General features: G+C 39.4%; 1 protein-coding gene across 5 annotated transcripts in view; it reads left to right on the top strand.

The window, feature by feature from the left end:
- The window catches only part of HIVEP2 (HIVEP zinc finger 2), a 194,464-nt gene that overhangs the window by 158,046 nt on the left and 16,976 nt on the right, over nucleotides 1-19,442 (top strand). For all 5 annotated transcript variants that reach the window (XM_035700836.2, XM_035700833.2, XM_025422439.3 and 2 more), the window contains exons 3-5: nucleotides 5,671-5,765; nucleotides 12,262-12,306; nucleotides 13,219-18,755. In XM_035700836.2, the coding sequence (XP_035556729.2) occupies nucleotides 13,602-18,755 (5,154 nt within the window). In that variant the 5' untranslated portion in view covers nucleotides 5,671-5,765; nucleotides 12,262-12,306; nucleotides 13,219-13,601. The remainder of the gene's footprint in view (nucleotides 1-5,670; nucleotides 5,766-12,261; nucleotides 12,307-13,218; nucleotides 18,756-19,442) is intronic.

Genomic DNA, 19,442 nt, shown 5'->3' with positions numbered 1-19,442 from the left:
AGAAAAACAATAATTGTGGAGATAGGGTTACTATATCTCCACAGGCCTCCTTGGTGAAATTTTGGTATTCTGAACCAAGGGACTTACTTTTATTGGCTGTCGATGAAAAAGCTATCCTTGCTTTGGGGAAGATAATCTCATAACTTAACTTAAAATACTTACTTTAAAAAAGCTTTTAATTATAAGAACATAAGAAGCTAGATAACAAAATAGCTTATGCTGGAAAATGTTCGAGAATTAAATAAACATTTTTGTATTTGTTACAAAACTGTGTACTACTTGTAGAAATTGATTATTTTAACAACTAACTTTGCTACCATTTACTCACTTTGGAAACATTAAAATTTTCCTTGAACTCATTTTATTTCTGTAAAAATTGATAATCAGTTCAATGGGAGCATTGGTTTTGAGATACTGATAATTCTGTTTCTTTGACCAATTCATTTAAAGTTATGAAGTTATGGATGATAATGTGTTTACTCTAAGGTCATGCTATTTAGTCTTCAGTTTTCATTCCTTTCAACCAGTTTCTGCAATTAGTCCAGATTAATGAAATTTCAATAAGCGGAAGTAGTGTAGAGAGTGGGAAATCATTGACTTGAAAGTTTGAAGACCTAAACGATAGCCCTAACCCATCATAATGCCCAATAAATCCTTAAGGAAATCTTTTGATTTCTCTGGTTCTCACCTTTTTATTCTGTTAGTCGGCTGATGGGATAGATGATTTCTAAAATGCTTCATAGTACTTAATACTCCCTGTTTGATTTAGAAGAGACTCAAAATTAATGGTCACAGAAGTGAATAGTTATATATCTCCTCCTAAAACAAGCTAGTCAAATGTGACTTATTTGATATCAAATATGCAGTCAAGAAAACAAATCTCAATTACAACTGTGATCTTGGAAAGTATGACATGTGCTTATTTAGGAACACATGTGGGGAGAAGTTTGCATTGCCAATACCAGATGATCACAGCCCAGATGCAGAGTGAGGACTAGAGAGCACTATTCCATACTGAATCATCAAAGAAAGATTAAATTATGTTCAGGAGACTCTAATTAACTCAAGGAGAAGGCTAATGTACTTTGGAAAATAATCACTAGCAGATGTTAAAACAAAAATCATTCTTTCTGTGGTCTTTACCTAGCCATAAGGTATTAACTAGAACACCTTATTCCTTAAGCAACTCTGTGAACTAACATTTGACCATGCTAAAAGTATACACAATTAGAGAGAAACTGGAATGATAGAGTCTTATATTTTTATTTCATCAAACAAATGTGTTTATCTCTCAGCCTAACATTGAGAACTGTGTACATTTGTGCATTTGCATAGTTTTCTGTAAAGACTTAGTACCACTGCCTCACTAAGCCTTTCCTAATTCTCTTGATAGAATTGACCATTCCCTCTTTTGTGGTCTCCCTGTACTGTGCTTATGTTTATGTCCAAGCTCCTAAAACACTTTATTGAACTTATTTGTTCACAAATGTCTCCCTGCCAGTCTCTGTAGTCTTAAATGGAGAGTTTAGAACTTGCCTTTTCTGTTTTGTATTTTGTGAACTTCGCCCATAAGTAGCCCACAGCTTGGCACATAGTAGGCACCAATGAGTGCCTAAAAGTGTCATAAGATAGTAAACAAAAAACAAAAAACAAAACCCTAGTTAAGGAGGCCTAAGGTATAATCCCTAATTTGCACGTGCCTACTTTTTTGGTTGTTTATTTACACAGTGTTTTATTTTATTTTGTATCTTGTCTATGCTCCAGCACCAACTACCTGCTGAGAAGCAGCAATAGACCACAGGTAGCTCTGGGATCATTTTTACAAGCAGTTTCTAGAACCAGAACCCTAGACAAAAAGACAAAATAGGTGAATGTGACTCAGTTTGCTCCTACTTCCTCTTGTGGAAACTCCCTTTTCCCACACACATCTTTTGACTTTTCAGAGCCTCTGCCTTGTCCTCGTAATGAATTGCCCCATGTTCCAAAAATTACTACTTTTTTCTATTCCTATTTGTGTCTCTTTCATCCTTTTTCTCCTTCTTTCCATTTCAAACCTAGCCCCAACCTTCACTTTCATTTACAGATTGTTTCCAAAGGTCCAAAGTGTATAGTTATCACACTCATCAAAGTGTATGTGAGTTTGAGTATGTGTGCGTGTGTGTATTGTCACCACCTGCACTGCTTTCTCCACCACCTCCCAGGTACCTCATACTTTGCCACTCCAGATACTCCGAGGTGGAACAAGGGGTCCATTTAGAGCCTCTTGTTTGTTCGCTTGCTTATTTCTTTACTTTTTTTTTTTTTATGTGTATGTGGGGAAAAGATGCCTCCCTTAAAAAAACTGGTGCAAATAATAATGTGTATCTTGAACATATGTTTCTCATTAAGTACCCTTCTCCCATCTTTACCTACTATTTTGGAATTTCTTTTACTACTGGTAGATATTAAGTATCTCTTCTTCAGTGTGTGAAGTGCAGTGTTCATTCTTTTAAACATGTCATATTTAAACACTTCTTTTAAGTGAAAAATATAAGAATCATATCTTGCTTCCAATCCTATTTGCCATTTTTTCATAGAGTTGATAAAAATAATTATTTTTAATTTTGACAACTCTCATCTAAAATCCAGCCAGTTTATCTTATCAGTTCTTCTACTAAAATTATGATCTAGTGTGCATTTGTTTAACCTCAGGAAAAACAACAAGAATGATGGAAGGTACTTATATTTGTGCAAGAAGTTTGCCAAGTTAAGCCATAACTTGTCTTAAAATAATGTGGAAGAATAGAGAACTGAAATAAAAAAGGATCCTAGCAACAATGGATATTTTAAAATCTATCTATCTATCTATCTATCTATCTATCTATCTATCTATCTAATCTATCATCTACTATCAAAGCAAAACAAAAAAACATAGCATGTATGTTCCTTACTTAGCTTAGTGACAATACTTTGTAAGCATCCAAGAATAAATATCTAATGCCAAGACTTTTTAAGAGTAAAAAGGTTGAGAAAACACTGGGACAGAAACAATAATGCTCAAAATTTCCAAGTGTTTGTTACAAATTGGAGATGGGGAAATTGGAAAATATTTTTAAGGAACTCTCCTATAAATCTGTATGTGACAGAAAAAGCAGTCTGTGCTTCGTTAGTAAATTGAAAGATAATTTTCACCCCAAATTTAGGAGTGAATTTTAAATGACCTGGGGATATTTAACAAGATCCATTAACACTATTTCCTGAAATAAAATGGTTAGTTTTATTAAATATTAAAGTTTCATTGCTTGAAGACTTCTTATGAATCTAATAGCCTAAAAGTATAGTTAAAGATGTGAAACTCTCTCCTCCTTTATTCCATTTTTTGAGTATACTGTGTGAATTCTTGATTTCTAGGGAACATAAACCTAAGTTGTCACACTACATTCTCAAGAGCTACACAAGGGGAGATTTTTCTTATATTTTGAGAAACAAGCACAAAAACTCACTTAAAATTAATGCAAAAGTACTTTTCTGAGATGGTTACCTTCATGTCTTTACGGTAATAGTAATAATTGCCTCCCTTGTAGAGGCTATTCCTGATTCTAATTTGCAACAAAATTATTTGTATGAAATCACTGAAGTTGGTGTCATATCTTTCATGTTAATATCTCCCAGATCTTTGTTTTTAAGATCATACTAATTACCTGGAAGTTTCTGTAAGGTAAAAAAGTATAATACCCTTGCCATTGAATTTTCATTCTTTAAGAGAAAACCAAGCATTAAAGAAGTCATAAATTATAAGTCATGTGACAAAAAGAAATGTTGAATCCTCTTATTGAGTGAAAGAGGGATCTTCTCTAGTCTAAAATTCCAGATAAATATGCATGTCATGAGATAAATGTTTCCTATTTCCAGTAGCCATAGTCCTGGAAAGTAAGATTGGAAAAGCGGAGTCAGAACTGGGAACATTGCCCTGTCACAGCTTGTCTGAGGGATACTCTTGTGCTCTGTTTTGCCTGTGGAAGCTGTTGGCAAGAATGATGATTTCTGGGATAGGGAAAGGTTGGGTGCCTGTCTAGAGTTGCAACTCAGTTGGAAGGAGTGAGACTCAGTGCTGGCCTTCTGAGGGTTATGTTCTCCTCCTGCTTACCTTTTAGTTTAGTGACTATGGGATTGCCAATCATAGGTAGTCACTGAATACTGCAAGTTGTTGTTCCCTATAAATAGCTATATCTGTAGAATCTTGGCCCATTTATGTCATAGGTGAATTTTGCTCTGAGTGTTAACTAGCTCTGTGATTTATTAATTTTTTTTTCTGAAGCATGCCATACTTTACTTTAGATTAGGTCATATTTCCAAAATAGAGTTGTTGTTTTTTTTAAAGTACATTAGCTTATTTTTTTAAAAGAGGTGCTATGTGGTTTGTTAAAAATATAGATACAGTTAATTATCTTATAGAATATATGTCTTTTTTTTCAGTGTTTAATCAATCATGCTCCTTGGCCTTGATGAAGCTTTTCAATTTGGAAAATAGTAGAGGTTGTCAAGTGTCATTTTAAGTACCAGCAAATGGTTGATTTGAGGCAAGAAGAACATAGTTTAAAAAAGAAAATAAATCTAGCATTTGCTTAATAATTTGCCCTTTGCAGCAACGGAATCTTATCTGACCACCCACATTCATCTGGCTGCTGAGGAGGTTCTTGCTTCAATTGCAGAGCTATTTTTGTACCTTTTGTGTCTTTTGAGGAACCAAGTGGGCCTACTTGCATATAATGATTCACGTCTCAAAGTGCACAGGGTGTCCTGAAGTGCTACTGTGGTGATGTGGAAAAGGTGGGGAGGGGAGTAGTTAAAGCAAACTACTTCCTTCAAGCACTTTGCTCACATGAAGTGGGACTGGATTAATTCACATTTTGCCATGTCTTGAATCTTTAGTTCTTCCTGTGAGATATTAACTTGTCTGGAAGAAGAAGCAATATTTGAAAAAAATGAACAAATATACAAAAACCATCTAAGGATCGTGTAGTAATATTTTTATATGGACCTTTTATAGTGGGAGATAACTGTCTCAAGATGGTTGATTGATGAATCTATTTGGATTAAGTAGTTTGACTGACTTTCCATGCATCTCTTTGGATTAAAGTTGGATAAATATTAATTCTGAGAAAGTCCCTTTCTTTTTTTCTTGTTAAGTCTAAGGATTTTACTTGGTTAGTTTTGGCTTCTTATTTCAGAAATTAATTTTAGCACAGAACATAACATTGCTGAAATAAACTATAGAAAAGAATTCGCTACGAGGTTATCTGAGACTTTGTCCTGTAGAGTTTAGTTGCTGATGCACAAAAGGAAGTTTTGTGAGAATCTCAGCTTTAAGGCAGAACTGTGTCATGCACTGCCATGGCATAATTTCTAGCTCTAATATGTTAAGTTATAACTCTACCATTATTTTCCTAATTGCCTTCACTTTTGCTGGTATAGGAAATTCTCTTTTGAATACAAGTACTTGTTTAAAAGATTTGAACTACGTTAAAAGAAAGGAAATTTTTTTCTTTGGAAAAAAAATGTCTTCTTGAGAGATCCTCTTCCAAATTTTCTTTCCTCAAGGAAAGCAGTTTCTGTGAATGAAGAATAAGCATGCCTCTTAAACTGGCTACAAGTACCATCATTTAAAAAATCTTCTTGTTCATTTTTCAGGTTCCCCGAAGTTGTGCATGAGTTCCTGTGGGGAGAGTCGGCATCGTGGAAAGTATTAATGGTTGTGATGCTGTTTTTTGATATGTGGATAACAGGTTAATAACTAAAATTTATTACTTTACTATAATTGTTTTTACATTTAACTTGAAAAGCAGCTTTGGCATGCCATGTACCCATATGTAAACCAACTTTTTTTGTCATTAAATCTGGGAGGAAACAGTGTGTATGCCCTCTAGAGAGAAAAGTGTTGTGAAAGTTTTGTTTTGCAAATCAGTTTTTTTTTTTAATTTATTCATGAGAGACACCTCTGTGTCTCTTGGCAGAAGCAGGCTCCATGCAGGGAGCCTGATGTGGGACTAGATCCTAGGACCCCTGGATCACGACTGAGCCAAAGGCAGGTGCTCAACCACTGAGCCGCCCAGGCATCATGCAAACCAATTTTAATTATAATTCCCCTAATGGAGATAGCTTCATTTAAGATAATTTGTTTCTGGCAAACTTTATTTTTATTTAAAATTCTACTTAGTGAATCCTAATTACTTTAGCTATACAACGGGGGAAACAAAACCACAATTATAAAAAAATTGCAAAAAACTTTTTGAACAAAATATGAAAGTAGTAGGCTGCAGTCAAAATAAGTCATAAATGCCTTGACTAAATAAATATGCAAATGATACAAACATCTGCAATCATACCCTCAGTGTAGCGAGTGTGGAAAAAAATATAGTTTAGTTTTCCATTAGCTTTTAAATATCAAATTGGATTTTAACATATGTCAAATTAGAGGGTATTCATCAAAATATTTTTACTTTTTTCCAAAAGTTCTCTCAATTGCTTGGCAGAGTTTTATATAATATAAAGTATCCACCTCGTATTGGCAATTTGCTTATTTTAGGGAGAACTAAGGTTGTTATGGGGATTTTTACTAATAAAAGAAGCATTTATAATGAATTTGGCTCTCAGGATGGTGCCTTTTTTTAATCATCCTGTGGAAATAAGTCTGTATTCAGCTGGACTCTGGCAATGGTCACGGTTTTTTTGTAGATCTTTTTTTCCCTTATCCAGTCCTCCTATGTGGTAGTGATTTGTGAGACCATCATTGTGCCCTGAGATGCTCATGTATTCCTTAAAATATTTGGTAATTGATCTCTGGCATTTAAAAAGCAAATATATGGAAATGCCTTCTGAAGTTTTATTCAGTAATTGCTATTTTAAGATGTGTATATTTGTTTACAAGCATAATATTCCCCCAATTCTGAAAAAAGACCAAATAACCATTTTGATTTTTGAAAATGTTTTATTGCTAAAATTTTGGAAGTAGAAAGGTGGTGTTTGTTGCCAGTCGTTTTATACTGTTATTATTTAGGATGTTATTATTTGATGCGCACTTGACTTTTGCCACCACTCAAGTAATGATTAATTTCCTGAGGTAAAGCTTTTTTCTAAGATAGTGTTTTTCTAAGCAAAAGATCCCAGATTGACAACCCTGGATACTGTAAGCCTTTATTCAACTGCAGAGCAAGTCTGCCTTTCTGCCAATCCCACCCAGCTGTTATCCTGAAGAGACCTCTGTTGAGGTCTATACGGGAGGCTGTTTCTGTGCCTTTCCTTTCAAGGCCTGTCTGAGGAAATTATTTAACTGGGTGCCAAATTTATTTGAGTGGGACTATGAAGAGTGGCCAAAGGAGAGGGCACACTTTTAGAAAACTGGCAACTCTTTTATGTAATAGCCATGCAGAGGATAATATCTTTTTCAACACGATCCCCCTCTGAAAAATGTGCTTAAGCTGCCAGACAATGCCTGTCTTTACTGCCTGAAGGACTCCTACAGGCTGGGGCACCAGCCACAGGAAACCCCAGAGTCATATTCTCCAACAAAGTATCTCCCTCCTTTCGTAGCACTCAAAGATACTGGGAAAATTTTAAATGTGAATGTGAAATTGTATTTGGAATATCTCTCCTTTGTTGGCAATGGGTGCCAAAAATGATTCTGTGTGGGTTTGGTTACCATAAAAAGAAATCTCACAGAATGAAATAACTGGCTGGTTTTTTTTTCTTTTTTTACATATGAGGATTGCTCTAATATTACATTTTTTAAACATATCAATTGATTGGGAAAACTGGAAATTTATTTTTAACATATATTTAGGAATATGAAAAATGAGATATATCTACATGGTAGAAAAGAAATATAGCTATAATTAACCACATTACTGTGTCTTTTATGGTGCCAAGTAAATCCATATTGAGAAAATGCAACTAAAACTGCAGGTATATACAAGGTACATTTGATGGGTTGTGATAATATTATGAGGCCCAAAGAAACTATTTCCCCATTAATAAGCATTTTCATACATTTAAACAATAAAACACAAGCTCAGTACTTTACCATTATTGATAGATTGCTCAGTAAAAGTATAATCTAAGAAAAAAAGACGAATGTCATCATTGTGTCTTGGATTCAACTTTGAAAACCTTAAGATTTTTTTATTATTTTTTTAAGATTTTATTTATTTATTTGACACAGAGAGAGAGTAGTGGCAGGGGGAGCAGCAAGCAGAGGCAGAGAGAGAAGCAGGCTCCCCACAGAACACAGAGCCCAGTGAGGGGCTTGATCCCAAGACCCTGGGATTATAACCTGAGCTGAAGGCAGATGCTCAACCAACTAAGCAATCCAGGTGCCCAGAAAGCCTTAAGATTTTAAAAGTGAGTTCTTCTCCTGATTGAAAGTTGAGGGGAGCAGCAAAGAGACTGTAGAATACTCCCAAATCCTGTTTGGTTTTAAAGGGACAAACCAATAGCAGATCTACAGTACACACAATATACATGGGTATTTTTTCCTATTTCCAAGATAAAACCATTGTAGACAAGAGATTAATGAAAAGGAGTCCACATTTTTAATGGTTCAAGAATATGATCAGTATATTCCTCCAAGGAGCCATCACTCATGTTTTCTCCCCTCTATAGTTGTCTCCATATGCCTCAGAAACTGGAAGAAGGAAAGTGATTTTATGGATAGCCGTTATTTGAAGCCTCTCCAAGGCTGGTATTGAAGAGAAATACTGTAATATCAACTATGTTTAAAATCTAACGTAAAAGGCGCATGTGAAAGAGGAAGCATTTCCAATTCTCTCATGATTCTTAAGCTTTACACTGAAGTGAAAAGTTAGACATTGAGGATCAGAGGAAGTTAGACCAGAGGGATCCTCAGGCCTGCTGAGACCTCTAACTCAGATACATACAGAAGGTCCTCTGTGTGATCTGGAGTAGGGAGTGTGACTCAAGCAATCATCTGATTTCATGTTAAAATGATAGGACATCTTAGGTAGGCTTGCTTGTCATAGAGATGTAAAAGGAAGAGGTTTCCCTGGCAGAAGCTATTTACATAATTGAGTCAATGTACTTTTTGAGTGGGATCAAAGTTTTGAATTTTGAGATTTTTTTGATCCTATATGACTGTCAGCAAAATTGATTCTTAAAATTTTATTTTTAAATAAAATGGTAGATTTGACTTTTTTAAAAAAGATTTTATTTATTTATTCATGAAAGACACACAGAGAGGCAGAGACATAGGCAGAGGGAGAAGCAGGATCCCTGTGGGGAGCCTGATGTGGGACTCAATCCCAGGATCCCAGGATCATGACCTGAGCCAGACAGTTGCTCAACCACAGTGCCACCCAGGTGCCCCGATTTGACTTTTTCTGATTAGAGTCTTTTCCTAAAATTTAAATCCCACAATCAACTACGTGTTCTAGGGAATTTTGTTCTGACCATGAAATATCAGGTTTTGAATCTTATGTATGTCACTTTTCTACATCTTCTAGTTCATTCTTTAAGAGAAAAATAGTATTGCCTTTATGTGAATTTAATTTGTACATCTCTTTTTTACAATATGTTCTTAGTGAATAAGAATTGTATATGTGTTGTTTAGGATATAATGGTTTTAATTTACTACTGTATAACACAGAAATTAAATAGCAGAGGTGGATGAGAGAGGCGAGACCTTCTAGGCTTAGAAGTGAGCCAAACCTGGGTTTGATTCTGGTTCTGACAGTCTACCTCCCTAAGGATCATCCTTCACTATAAAATAGGTATAATCACACTTATTGCATAGAGTTGTCATGAAGAGTAAATAAGGTAACTTATATGAAGCTCTGTACCAACCAGTATCTGGCATATAGTAAATGCATAATAAACACCCAAGCATTATCACTGTTATTGCTAGCACTGATCTGTGCACACAGATCAGTGTCTTGTAAAATATTACATATGAAAAGTAACTTAGAAATTATTCAGTTCAAGCTCTGTTCCTAGTTAAGGAAAGACTCACAAATGTTCCTGTTGAATTGAAAATACACTGTATTTCCATTTTAGAGGATGCTATTCACCTTTAAAATTCTGATGGTGGTTGTGTCTAAATAAGCCTTAAATATGTAGCTAACTAAGAAAAAAATGCAGTCAATTTGGGTTTGGCATTGCATATTCTTCTTGTTAGCACAGTTGCTCTAACTGATGGAAGTAAATTTGCATTACAGTATTATGAGGCCATTACTTCTCTTTCAGGTTTTGTCTTATTACCTATAAAGGGATGCAGAGGAAGATCATTATGGGGGAAAAATTCAATGCAATAGTAAAACTTCCCAGCAAACCAAAGTTAAGATGCTTATTGTTTAGTTTTTCCAGCTACTGCTTTGCAAATTTCTGGCTCTTAGCAGAAGAAACTTTTGATTACAGATGTCTTGCTATAAATATCTGGGGGCTACTGATTTCTCACCCAAAAGACTTACTGTTCCTGTGGGGATTCCCATGTGCTGTCCCCTTCCTGAGTGCACCTGCTGTCACTGTCATCACAACTGCAGTTTGTATTAGGGGCGAATTGGACATGGAAGCAAGACCAGCACTTGAGTTTTAGTTTGAGAAATTGCAGTACATTTGCATGGTGACATCCTTTTTCTTAACCAATATTTTATTAAAAAGGTGAATATGCTCATGTTAAAAAGAAACAAGGGGTGCCTGTTGGCTCAGTCGGTTGAGTGCCCAACTCTAGATTTCATTCGACTCAGGTCATGATCCTAGGATTGTGATTTGAATTCCACTCACTAAGATTTGAGATTTTCTCTCTCCTCTCTCTCTCTTGCCCTCACCGCCCCCCCCCCACACACACATACCTCAGCAAAAGGAAAGATAAAGAAACTAAAAGTACCAAAAGTTGTAAGAAATTTCTTTCCTCCCCACTTCTGACTCCCTGATTCTATTTATGCAATTTAATTTAACTAGACTTAAAAGTTGTTTGACATCCCTGTAGAAATTCTCTGTTTACCACCTGTTTCTCTTATATACAAATGGGATTGTCAAATGCATTCTAGGGTGCAATGAGTTTTTTGGGTTTTTTGGGGTTTTTTGTTTGTTTGTTTTTTGGTTTTTCAGTTTTAACATGCAATGTTAATGGATGAGTTGCTATTATGGGTATTTTTTGCTCTATTTTTTTTTTTAATGGCTAAGTTTTATGATGGAGTCATATTTTATTTCAGCAGTCCTTGTATGCATATCTTCGTGCATCAGTCAGGTAAGCGTCTGACTGGCCTGGGTCATGATCTCAGGATCCTAGGATCAAGCCCTACTTTAGGCCTCTGCACTCAGTGGGGTGTCTGCTTCTCTTTCTCCCTCTGCCCCTCCCCTCACTCTTTTTTTTTTTTTTTTTTTTTAAGTTTCAACCTTTTTATTGTGCAGGTACATCTGTAAGGACAAATTTCCAGCAGTGGAATTTCTGGGCCAAAGTGCATGTGCTTTCTTACTTTGATAAGCACTGCCAGCCTGCCTATCAGGGAAACATCTCAGTTTTCATCATCATTGATACAGTTGAGCACTGAAGTTCTCAGACTCCTCTGGGTATGACAGTGGCCATTTGCTTATGGAAGAAGAGTGTTCACTTAAAATCTAATTGTTTCTAAGTTGTCAAGTTTCCCTGAGCCATTAAGGGCCATCTGGGAGAATTCCTTGATGTGTTGTGATGTAAACTTAAATGTGCAAACCTATAGGTTCAATAAAACCCCCTGCTACTTTCAACTTTTTAATATTTGAGGAATTAGGGACATCTGGGTGACTCAGTCAGTTAAGCGCGTCTGACTTTGGCTCAGTTCAGGATCCCAAGGTCCTAAGATAGAGCCCCATATGGGGCTCCCCACCCATCGGGGAGTCTGCTTCTCCCTCTCCTTCTGCCTCTCCCGCAGCTCGTGCTTGCACTCTCTCTCAAATAAATAAATAAAATACTTTTTTAAAAAATTAAGGAATTAGAACCAAGCAAATTGTGTCAAAAAAACTAAGATGTTTTGATATATCAGAATATATTGGAAAATACTACTCTAAATTTTTTGCAATTTTTTTCTCTTTCAGTTATTTTTGGACACAGTATCTGTATAAAGTTTACTGCTTTAGCACAGTGTATTCAAAGCAGCTACTGATTAATGTTTTTTTCCTAGGGCACATTGCATTGTGAGCCCTATGTATGTGAACTTTAAATTGACCCTCATATACATCCATGTTGTGGTTTCATGGAACAATTTTTCCTAACTGCGTTTGTTTTCTACCCAGGAAGCGTCAAGACAATCATGTCCATAAGAATGCTACACCAATCAGGTAATCATTACATTTTTAAACTGTCCCCAAAATATGTTTTGTTTTTCATATTATGAAGGTTTTAGAATTATTTATCTGGATGCACTTTCCTGCCTTTTCCAAAGTTCTGGAACAACCTTTAATTCTTATAGCCTTAGGCTAGCTCTGCTAATCACCAGTTTTAATCTATAAAATATATCTGTATTGTATGTTAACATAAATATCCATATATGTAAAAATACATATTGAAATCCTTAAAATATACTTTACATATATCTATTTTACATGTAAAATATATGTATGCATATGTATATTAATCTATAAAATCTGTCTAGAGAAATATGTAGTACATTTAAGCGTGCAAGTCACACAAGTTGGTTAGAAATAGCTCTAAATTTATTTTAATAAAGACTTTTAAAAATCCTATGATTTTATAAATAATATCTACCCAAAGCTTTCTCTTAAATACTTTTCTAACCAAAATTAAGGTGTATTTAAAAGGATGACCAAAATTAAAACATTGAAGAAATTTATGCTTATGACTTATGCCATGTTTGAAATTAATATCCTTTAATTGTGAAACTAATGTAACAGCTATAAAAAGTATTCCTTGGAAGGGCACCTGGGTGGCAGAGCCTGTTGACTCTTTGGTTTTATCTCGTTTGTAATCTTAGGGTCACAAGATGGTGTCCTACATTGGGCTCTGTGCTCAGTGGGGAGACAGCTTGAGATTCTCTCTCTCTCCCTTTCCCTCTGGCCCTCCTGCTCATGCTGTCTGTCTCAAGTAAATAAATAAATCTTTTTAAAAAAATATTCCTTAGAGTAAAAATCAGTTTCAGTTTTTCCAATTGTCAGGCTGGCTATTTGGGATTGGTTTTGGCTTTTAACTTGATAACTGTTATGACAATCTCTTTGCATTTCTTTTTCTTATAGATCATTTTATCTCAGTGAAACTGGCAATTAAACTTTGCTCTAGTTGATGGGCAAAATTTCTCCCAGATTATTCATCCCAATTTCATGCTGGTTGAAAATATTCAAATGTCATAAGAAATCTTTCTAGATTTGCACTTAGCTTTTGGATGGACGTTTCTACAATGGAGAGAACTGTGTTATAGCTCTGGTCCAAGGACATTACCATCTGATGCCCGTAAGACCACGGGGTGGATGTGGAAGGTTCCAAAGAGAAGGAGCACTCGGCAAGTTTGCAGACACCCTGGAACATGGAAGTAAGCAAGCTTTGAAAAGCACAGCTTTGAAGATACTCCATGAGTCTGCCTGGCTTTCAAGTGAACTAGTGCTTAAGACCTTGTAACAAAATGGACACTGGGGACACAGCTCTAGGACAAACAGCTACCTCAAGGTCTGGAGAAACTGACAAGGTGTCAGGTAGATGGAGACAGGAACAATCGGCTGTTATTAAGATGACCACTTTTGGCAGTCAAGAAGGACAGCGGCAACCACAAATAGATCCTGAGCAAATTGGAGACACAGCATCAGCACAACTTTTTGGTTCTGGGAAACTGGCCTCCCCTAGTGATGTGGCACAGCAAGTCACGGAGAAGCAATACCCACCCCATCGCCCGAGTCCCTATTCATGCCAACATTCACTCTCTTTCCCTCAGCACTCATTGCCACAGGGGGTCATGCACAGCAACAAGCCACATCAGAGCCTTGAAGGCCCTCCGTGGCTTTTCCCTGGCCCTTTGCCATCTGTTGCCTCTGAGGACTTATTTTCTTTTCCTCTCCATGGCCACAGTGGTGGTTACCCTAGAAAAAAGATTTCGAGTCTGAACCCCGCTTATAGCCAATACTCTCAGAAAAGTATCGAACAGGCAGAAGATGCTCACAAGAAAGAGCACAAACCCAAAAAGCCCGGCAAATACATTTGCCCCTACTGCAGCAGGGCGTGTGCCAAACCCAGTGTACTGAAAAAACACATCAGGTCCCATACCGGTGAGCGGCCATATCCATGTATACCTTGTGGTTTCTCTTTCAAGACAAAGAGCAATTTGTATAAGCACAGGAAGTCACATGCCCATGCAATTAAGGCAGGATTAGTCCCTTTCACAGAGTCAGCTGTATCTAAATTGGACCTAGAGGCTGGTTTTATTGATGTAGAAGCAGAAATACATTCAGACGGTGAGCAGAGCACAGACACAGATGAGGAGAGCTCTTTATTTGTTGAGGCTTCTGAGAAAATGAGTCCTGGCCCACCAATCCCGTTGGATATTGCCAGCAGAGGTGGCTATCATGGGTCATTGGAAGAATCACTGGGAGGGCCAATGAAAGTGCCGATTTTGATTATCCCCAAAAGTGGGATTCCTTTACCTAACGAAAGCTCTCAGTATCTGGGCTCTGATATGCTATCAAATCCATCTCTAAATACTAAGCCTGATGATTCTCACACAGTTAAACAGAAACTTGCACTAAGACTCTCGGAGAAAAAAGGACAAGATTCTGAGCCATCTCTAAACCTCCTGAGCCCGCACAGTAAAGGAAGCACTGACTCTGGTTACTTTTCTCGCTCAGAAAGTGCGGAGCAGCAAATAAGCCCTCCAAACACAAATGCAAAGTCTTATGAAGAAATCATCTTTGGAAAATACTGTCGGCTTAGTCCCAGAAATACACTCAGTGTTACAACCGCAAGCCAGGAGCGTGCCACAATGGGGAGGAAGGGCGTGATGGAATCGTTGCCTCACGTAAACACCCGGTTAGATGTTAAGATGTTTGAAGATCCGGTTTCACAGCTGATCCCAAGCAAGGGAGAAATCGACCCCAGTCAAACAAGCATGCTGAAATCCACGAAATTCAACAGTGAATCCAGACAATCCCAGGCTATTCCGTCATCTATCAGGAATGAAGGAATCAGGAATGAAGGAAAGCTTTTTCCTGCAAATGTCCAAGGCAGCAACCCAATTCTCTTAGAAGCTCCTGTGGACGCTTCACCCCTTATTAGAAGCAACTCAATGCCAACTTCTTCAGCAACAAATCTAAGTATTCCTCCTTCTTTAAGAGGAAGTCACTCATTTGATGAAAGGATGACGGGTTCTGATGATGTGTTCTATCCAGGGACTGTAGGAATACCCCCTCAGCGCATGTTAAGAAGACAAGCTGCATTTGAGCTGCCTTCGGTACAAGAGGGGCACATGGAGGCAGAACACCATGGCAGGATGTCAAAGAGTATCACAAGCTTATCCTTGAAGGAAAAGAAGTTGATTTCTGGGGACCGAGTGGGGTATGACTATGATGTCTGCCGGAAACCCTACAAGAAGTGGGAGGACATTTCCTGCTTAGGCTCTTTAAAACACGGGGGTGAATATTTTATGGATCCCTCGGTGCCGTTGCAGGGAATGCCAACCATGTATGGAACTACATGTGAAAATAGAAAGCGCCGGAAAGAGAAGAGCGTAGGAGATGAGGAGGACACCCCCATGATTTGCAGCAGCATTGTGAGCACTCCCATGGGCATCATGGCTTCAGATTATGACCCCAAATTGCAGATGCAGGAAGGCATGAGAGGTAGTTTCGCCGTGTCTGGACACGAGAACCCTTCTCATGGTCACTCTGAGCGCTTTGACCCATGTCGGCCCCAACTCCAATCTGGAAGCCCATCTCTTGGGTCTGAGGAGTCACCCTCGGCCACTGATTCAGACAAGATGTCAGAGCTAGGGAGCAGAAAACCTCCGGGAAATGTGATTTCTGTCATTCAGCACACAAACTCGCTGAGCCGACCCAATTCATTTGAAAGGTCTGAGTCAGCTGAGCTGGTGGCTAGCATACAGGATAAAGCCTCTTCACCTTCTGAGACCTGTGACAGTGAGATTTCCGAAGCCCCGGTGAGTCCAGAGTGGGCTCCACCAGCAGACAGTGCTGAAAGTGGGGGGAAGCCGTCCCCTTCCCAGCCGGCTCAGCAGCAGTCCTACCACGCACAGCCCAGGCTAGTTCGCCAGCACAACATTCAGGTTCCTGAGATCCGAGTGACTGAGGAGCCTGATAAACCAGAGAAGGAGAAAGACACCCAGGGTAAAGAGCCAGAAAAGCCTGTGGAAGAATTTCAGTGGCCCCAGAGAAGTGAGACCCTTTCCCAGCTCCCAGCTGAGAAGTTGCCACCCAAGAAGAAGCGTCTGCGGCTTGCAGATATGGAGCACTCTTCAGGGGAATCCAGCTTTGAATCCACAGGCACAGGTCTCTCCCGCAGCCCTAGTCAGGAAAGCAACTTGTCCCACAGCTCCAGTTTTTCAATGTCTTTTGAAAGAGAGGATACCATTAAGCTTGCTGCACCGCCTAAGCAAGATGAGTTTGGGAAGCATTCCGAGTTTTTGACTGTCCCTGCTGGTTCATACTCCTTGTCTGTTCCAGGCCACCACCACCAAAAAGAGATGCGGCGCTGCTCGTCCGAGCAGATGCCTTGTCCTCATCCAGCCGAAGTCCCAGAAATCCGGAGCAAATCATTCGATTATGGAAATCTGTCCCATGCTCCCGTGGCAGGGGCCTCGGCCACCACATCATCTCCATCACGGGAGAGGAAGAAATGCTTTCTGGTGCGGCAGGCTTCCTTCAGCGGCTCTCCGGAGATTGCCCAGGGTGAGGCTGGGGCAGATCTGAGTGTAAAGCAGGAGCAGATGGAGCACCTGCACGCTGGCCTCAGGGCCGCATGGCACCATGCCCCTACCTCTGTCCTGCCTCCTCTCCAGGCAGAGGACCCCGGGAAACAGGTGGTGGGTCCTTGTGCCCAGCTGAGCTCTGGACCGCTCCACTTGGCCCAACAACAGATCATGCACATGGACAGTCAGGAGTCTCTAAGAAATCCCTTGCTACAGCCAACATCCTACATTGCAAGCAAGCACTTGTCTGAACAGCCGCATTTATTTCCACATCAAGAGACTATTCCATTTTCTCCAATCCAGAATGCCTTGTTTCAGTTTCCATATCCTACCGTCTGTATGGTTCATTTACCAGCTCAGCAGCCTCCCTGGTGGCAGGCACATTTCCCACATCCCCTTGTGCAGCACCCTCAGAAGAGCTATGGCAAGCCTTCTTTCCAGGCAGAAATCCATCCTGGCTATCCCTTAGAGCATGTTGCAGAGCACACTGGAAAGAAACCTGCTGATTATGTACACACAAAAGAGCAAACTTACCCATGTTATTCAGGAACATCAGGGCTACACTCAAAGAACATTCTTCCAAAGTTTCCATCAGACCCAAGCACCAAGTCACCTGATACTCCCTCCGAGCAGGTTCTTCAGGAAGATTTTGCCTCAGCAAGTGCTGGGCCTTTGCAGTCCTTACCTGGAACAGTGGTGCCTGTTAGGATCCAGACCCACGTCCCATCCTATGGGAGCGTCATGTACACAAGCATTTCTCAGATACTTGGGCAGAACAGTCCTGCAATTGTCATCTGCAAAGTTGATGAGAATACTACCCAGAGAACACTGGTGACCAATGCGACCATGCAAGGAATAGGATTCAACATCGCCCAGGTGCTGGGGCAGCATGCAGGCTTAGAAAAATACCCCATTTGGAAAGTACCTCAGACCTTACCCCTCGGCTTAGAATCCTCCATTCCCTTATGTTTACCTTCCACCTCTGACAGTGTGGCCACCCTGGGAGGTAGCAAGCGTATGCTCTCTCCAGCAAGCAGCCTAGAACTCTTCATGGAAACAAAGCAGCAGAAAAGGGTCAAAGAAGAAAAGATGTATGGACAGATTGTGGAGGAACTCAGTGCCGTGGAGCTAACCAGCTCAGACATCAAGAAGGATATGTCCCGCCCACAGAAACCCCAGCTGGTTCGACAAGGCTGTGCTTCTGAGCCAAAGGATGGCTTGCAGTCAGGGTCATCTTCTTTCTCCTCACTGTCCCCTTCCTCATCTCAAGACCATCCATCTGCCAGCATGCCCTTGAGGGAGCCATTCCCGCCCAACTCCAGGGCACCCTCTCTAGGCCAGAAGTCCAGTGGGCCTTCTGAAAGCAGAGAGTCCTCAGATGAACTTGATATTGATGAGACAGCATCTGACATGAGCATGAGCCCACAGAGCAACTTGTTGCCACCAGGAGACAGTCAGCTTGAAGAGCAAGGAAAGGGCCAGAAGCTGCCTGTTGGCATGCTGGTGCACATGGCTTCTGGCCCAAGCAGGAAAATGGCAAACTCGACTCTTCTTTTCACGGATGTGGCAGATTTCCAGCAGATTCTTCAGTTCCCTAGTCTGCGGACAACAACTACTGTGAGTTGGTGCTTCTTGAATTATACAAAACCCAATTATGTGCAACAGGCCACCTTCAAATCCTCGGTTTATGCTTCATGGTGCATTAGTTCCTGTAACCCAAACCCATCGGGATTGAACACCAAGACCACTCTGGCTCTTCTGAGGTCCAAGCAAAAAATCACTGCAGAAATTTATACTCTGGCTGCTATGCACAGGCCTGGAACTGGCAAGCTTACATCATCGAGTGCTTGGAAGCAGTTTGCTCAGGTAATGAATACCATTTCTAAAAGCACTGTAGTGTGCATTTGCTCACTGAGCAGAGTACATAGTGAAGTACGTAAGGTCTAAAACATGCAAGTGAAATGAAGGTCAGAGTTGAGGGCACCCTCTGCAATGCTGATTTCCCTTCCCTGGTAAGAGAAGAAGCCACTGACCATGAACTAGGTCATGGGGAAGTCTCTTCTTCATCCAGGAGCCATGAAATTCTACTACTGGGACTCAATTCCTTTGGGTTCTTCTCCTTTCTGGCCTGTGTTAGTGACCTAGCAGATCAAATTTTCTTTTGATATGAGGAATTCAGGGGATTATGAAATGTGGGTACAGGACATAGAACATCATGAATGTGGGAATGGACACTGAGAGGAAGGATGGGGAAGGAGGTGTGCAGATGTCATAACTGAGCTTTGCAAACTTCAGAGTGGACCTTCTGACAATCTTGCTTCCATGTTCCCACTAGCAATATTTTTTACTAAAATGCATTTTCTTTATTTCTCTCTCAAAATTCATTTTTCCAAGTGATTTTTTGGTTTGGTCCTACGTGAACAATTAATACCTTATATGTAAAATTACAAAAATGCTAACAGGGACACTTTGGAATTTTTGCTAAATTAGTAATGAAACAAATAGAAGATTTATAAATATATATTACTTAATCCTAGAACCATTTACCTTCAA

The sequence above is a fragment of the Canis lupus genome, chromosome 1, assembly GCF_003254725.2.
Source record: "Canis lupus dingo isolate Sandy chromosome 1, ASM325472v2, whole genome shotgun sequence".
NCBI lineage: Eukaryota > Metazoa > Chordata > Mammalia > Carnivora > Canidae > Canis > Canis lupus.
The sequence above is the reverse complement of the archived record's forward strand: the minus strand, read 5'-3'. Positions and strand labels throughout refer to the sequence as shown.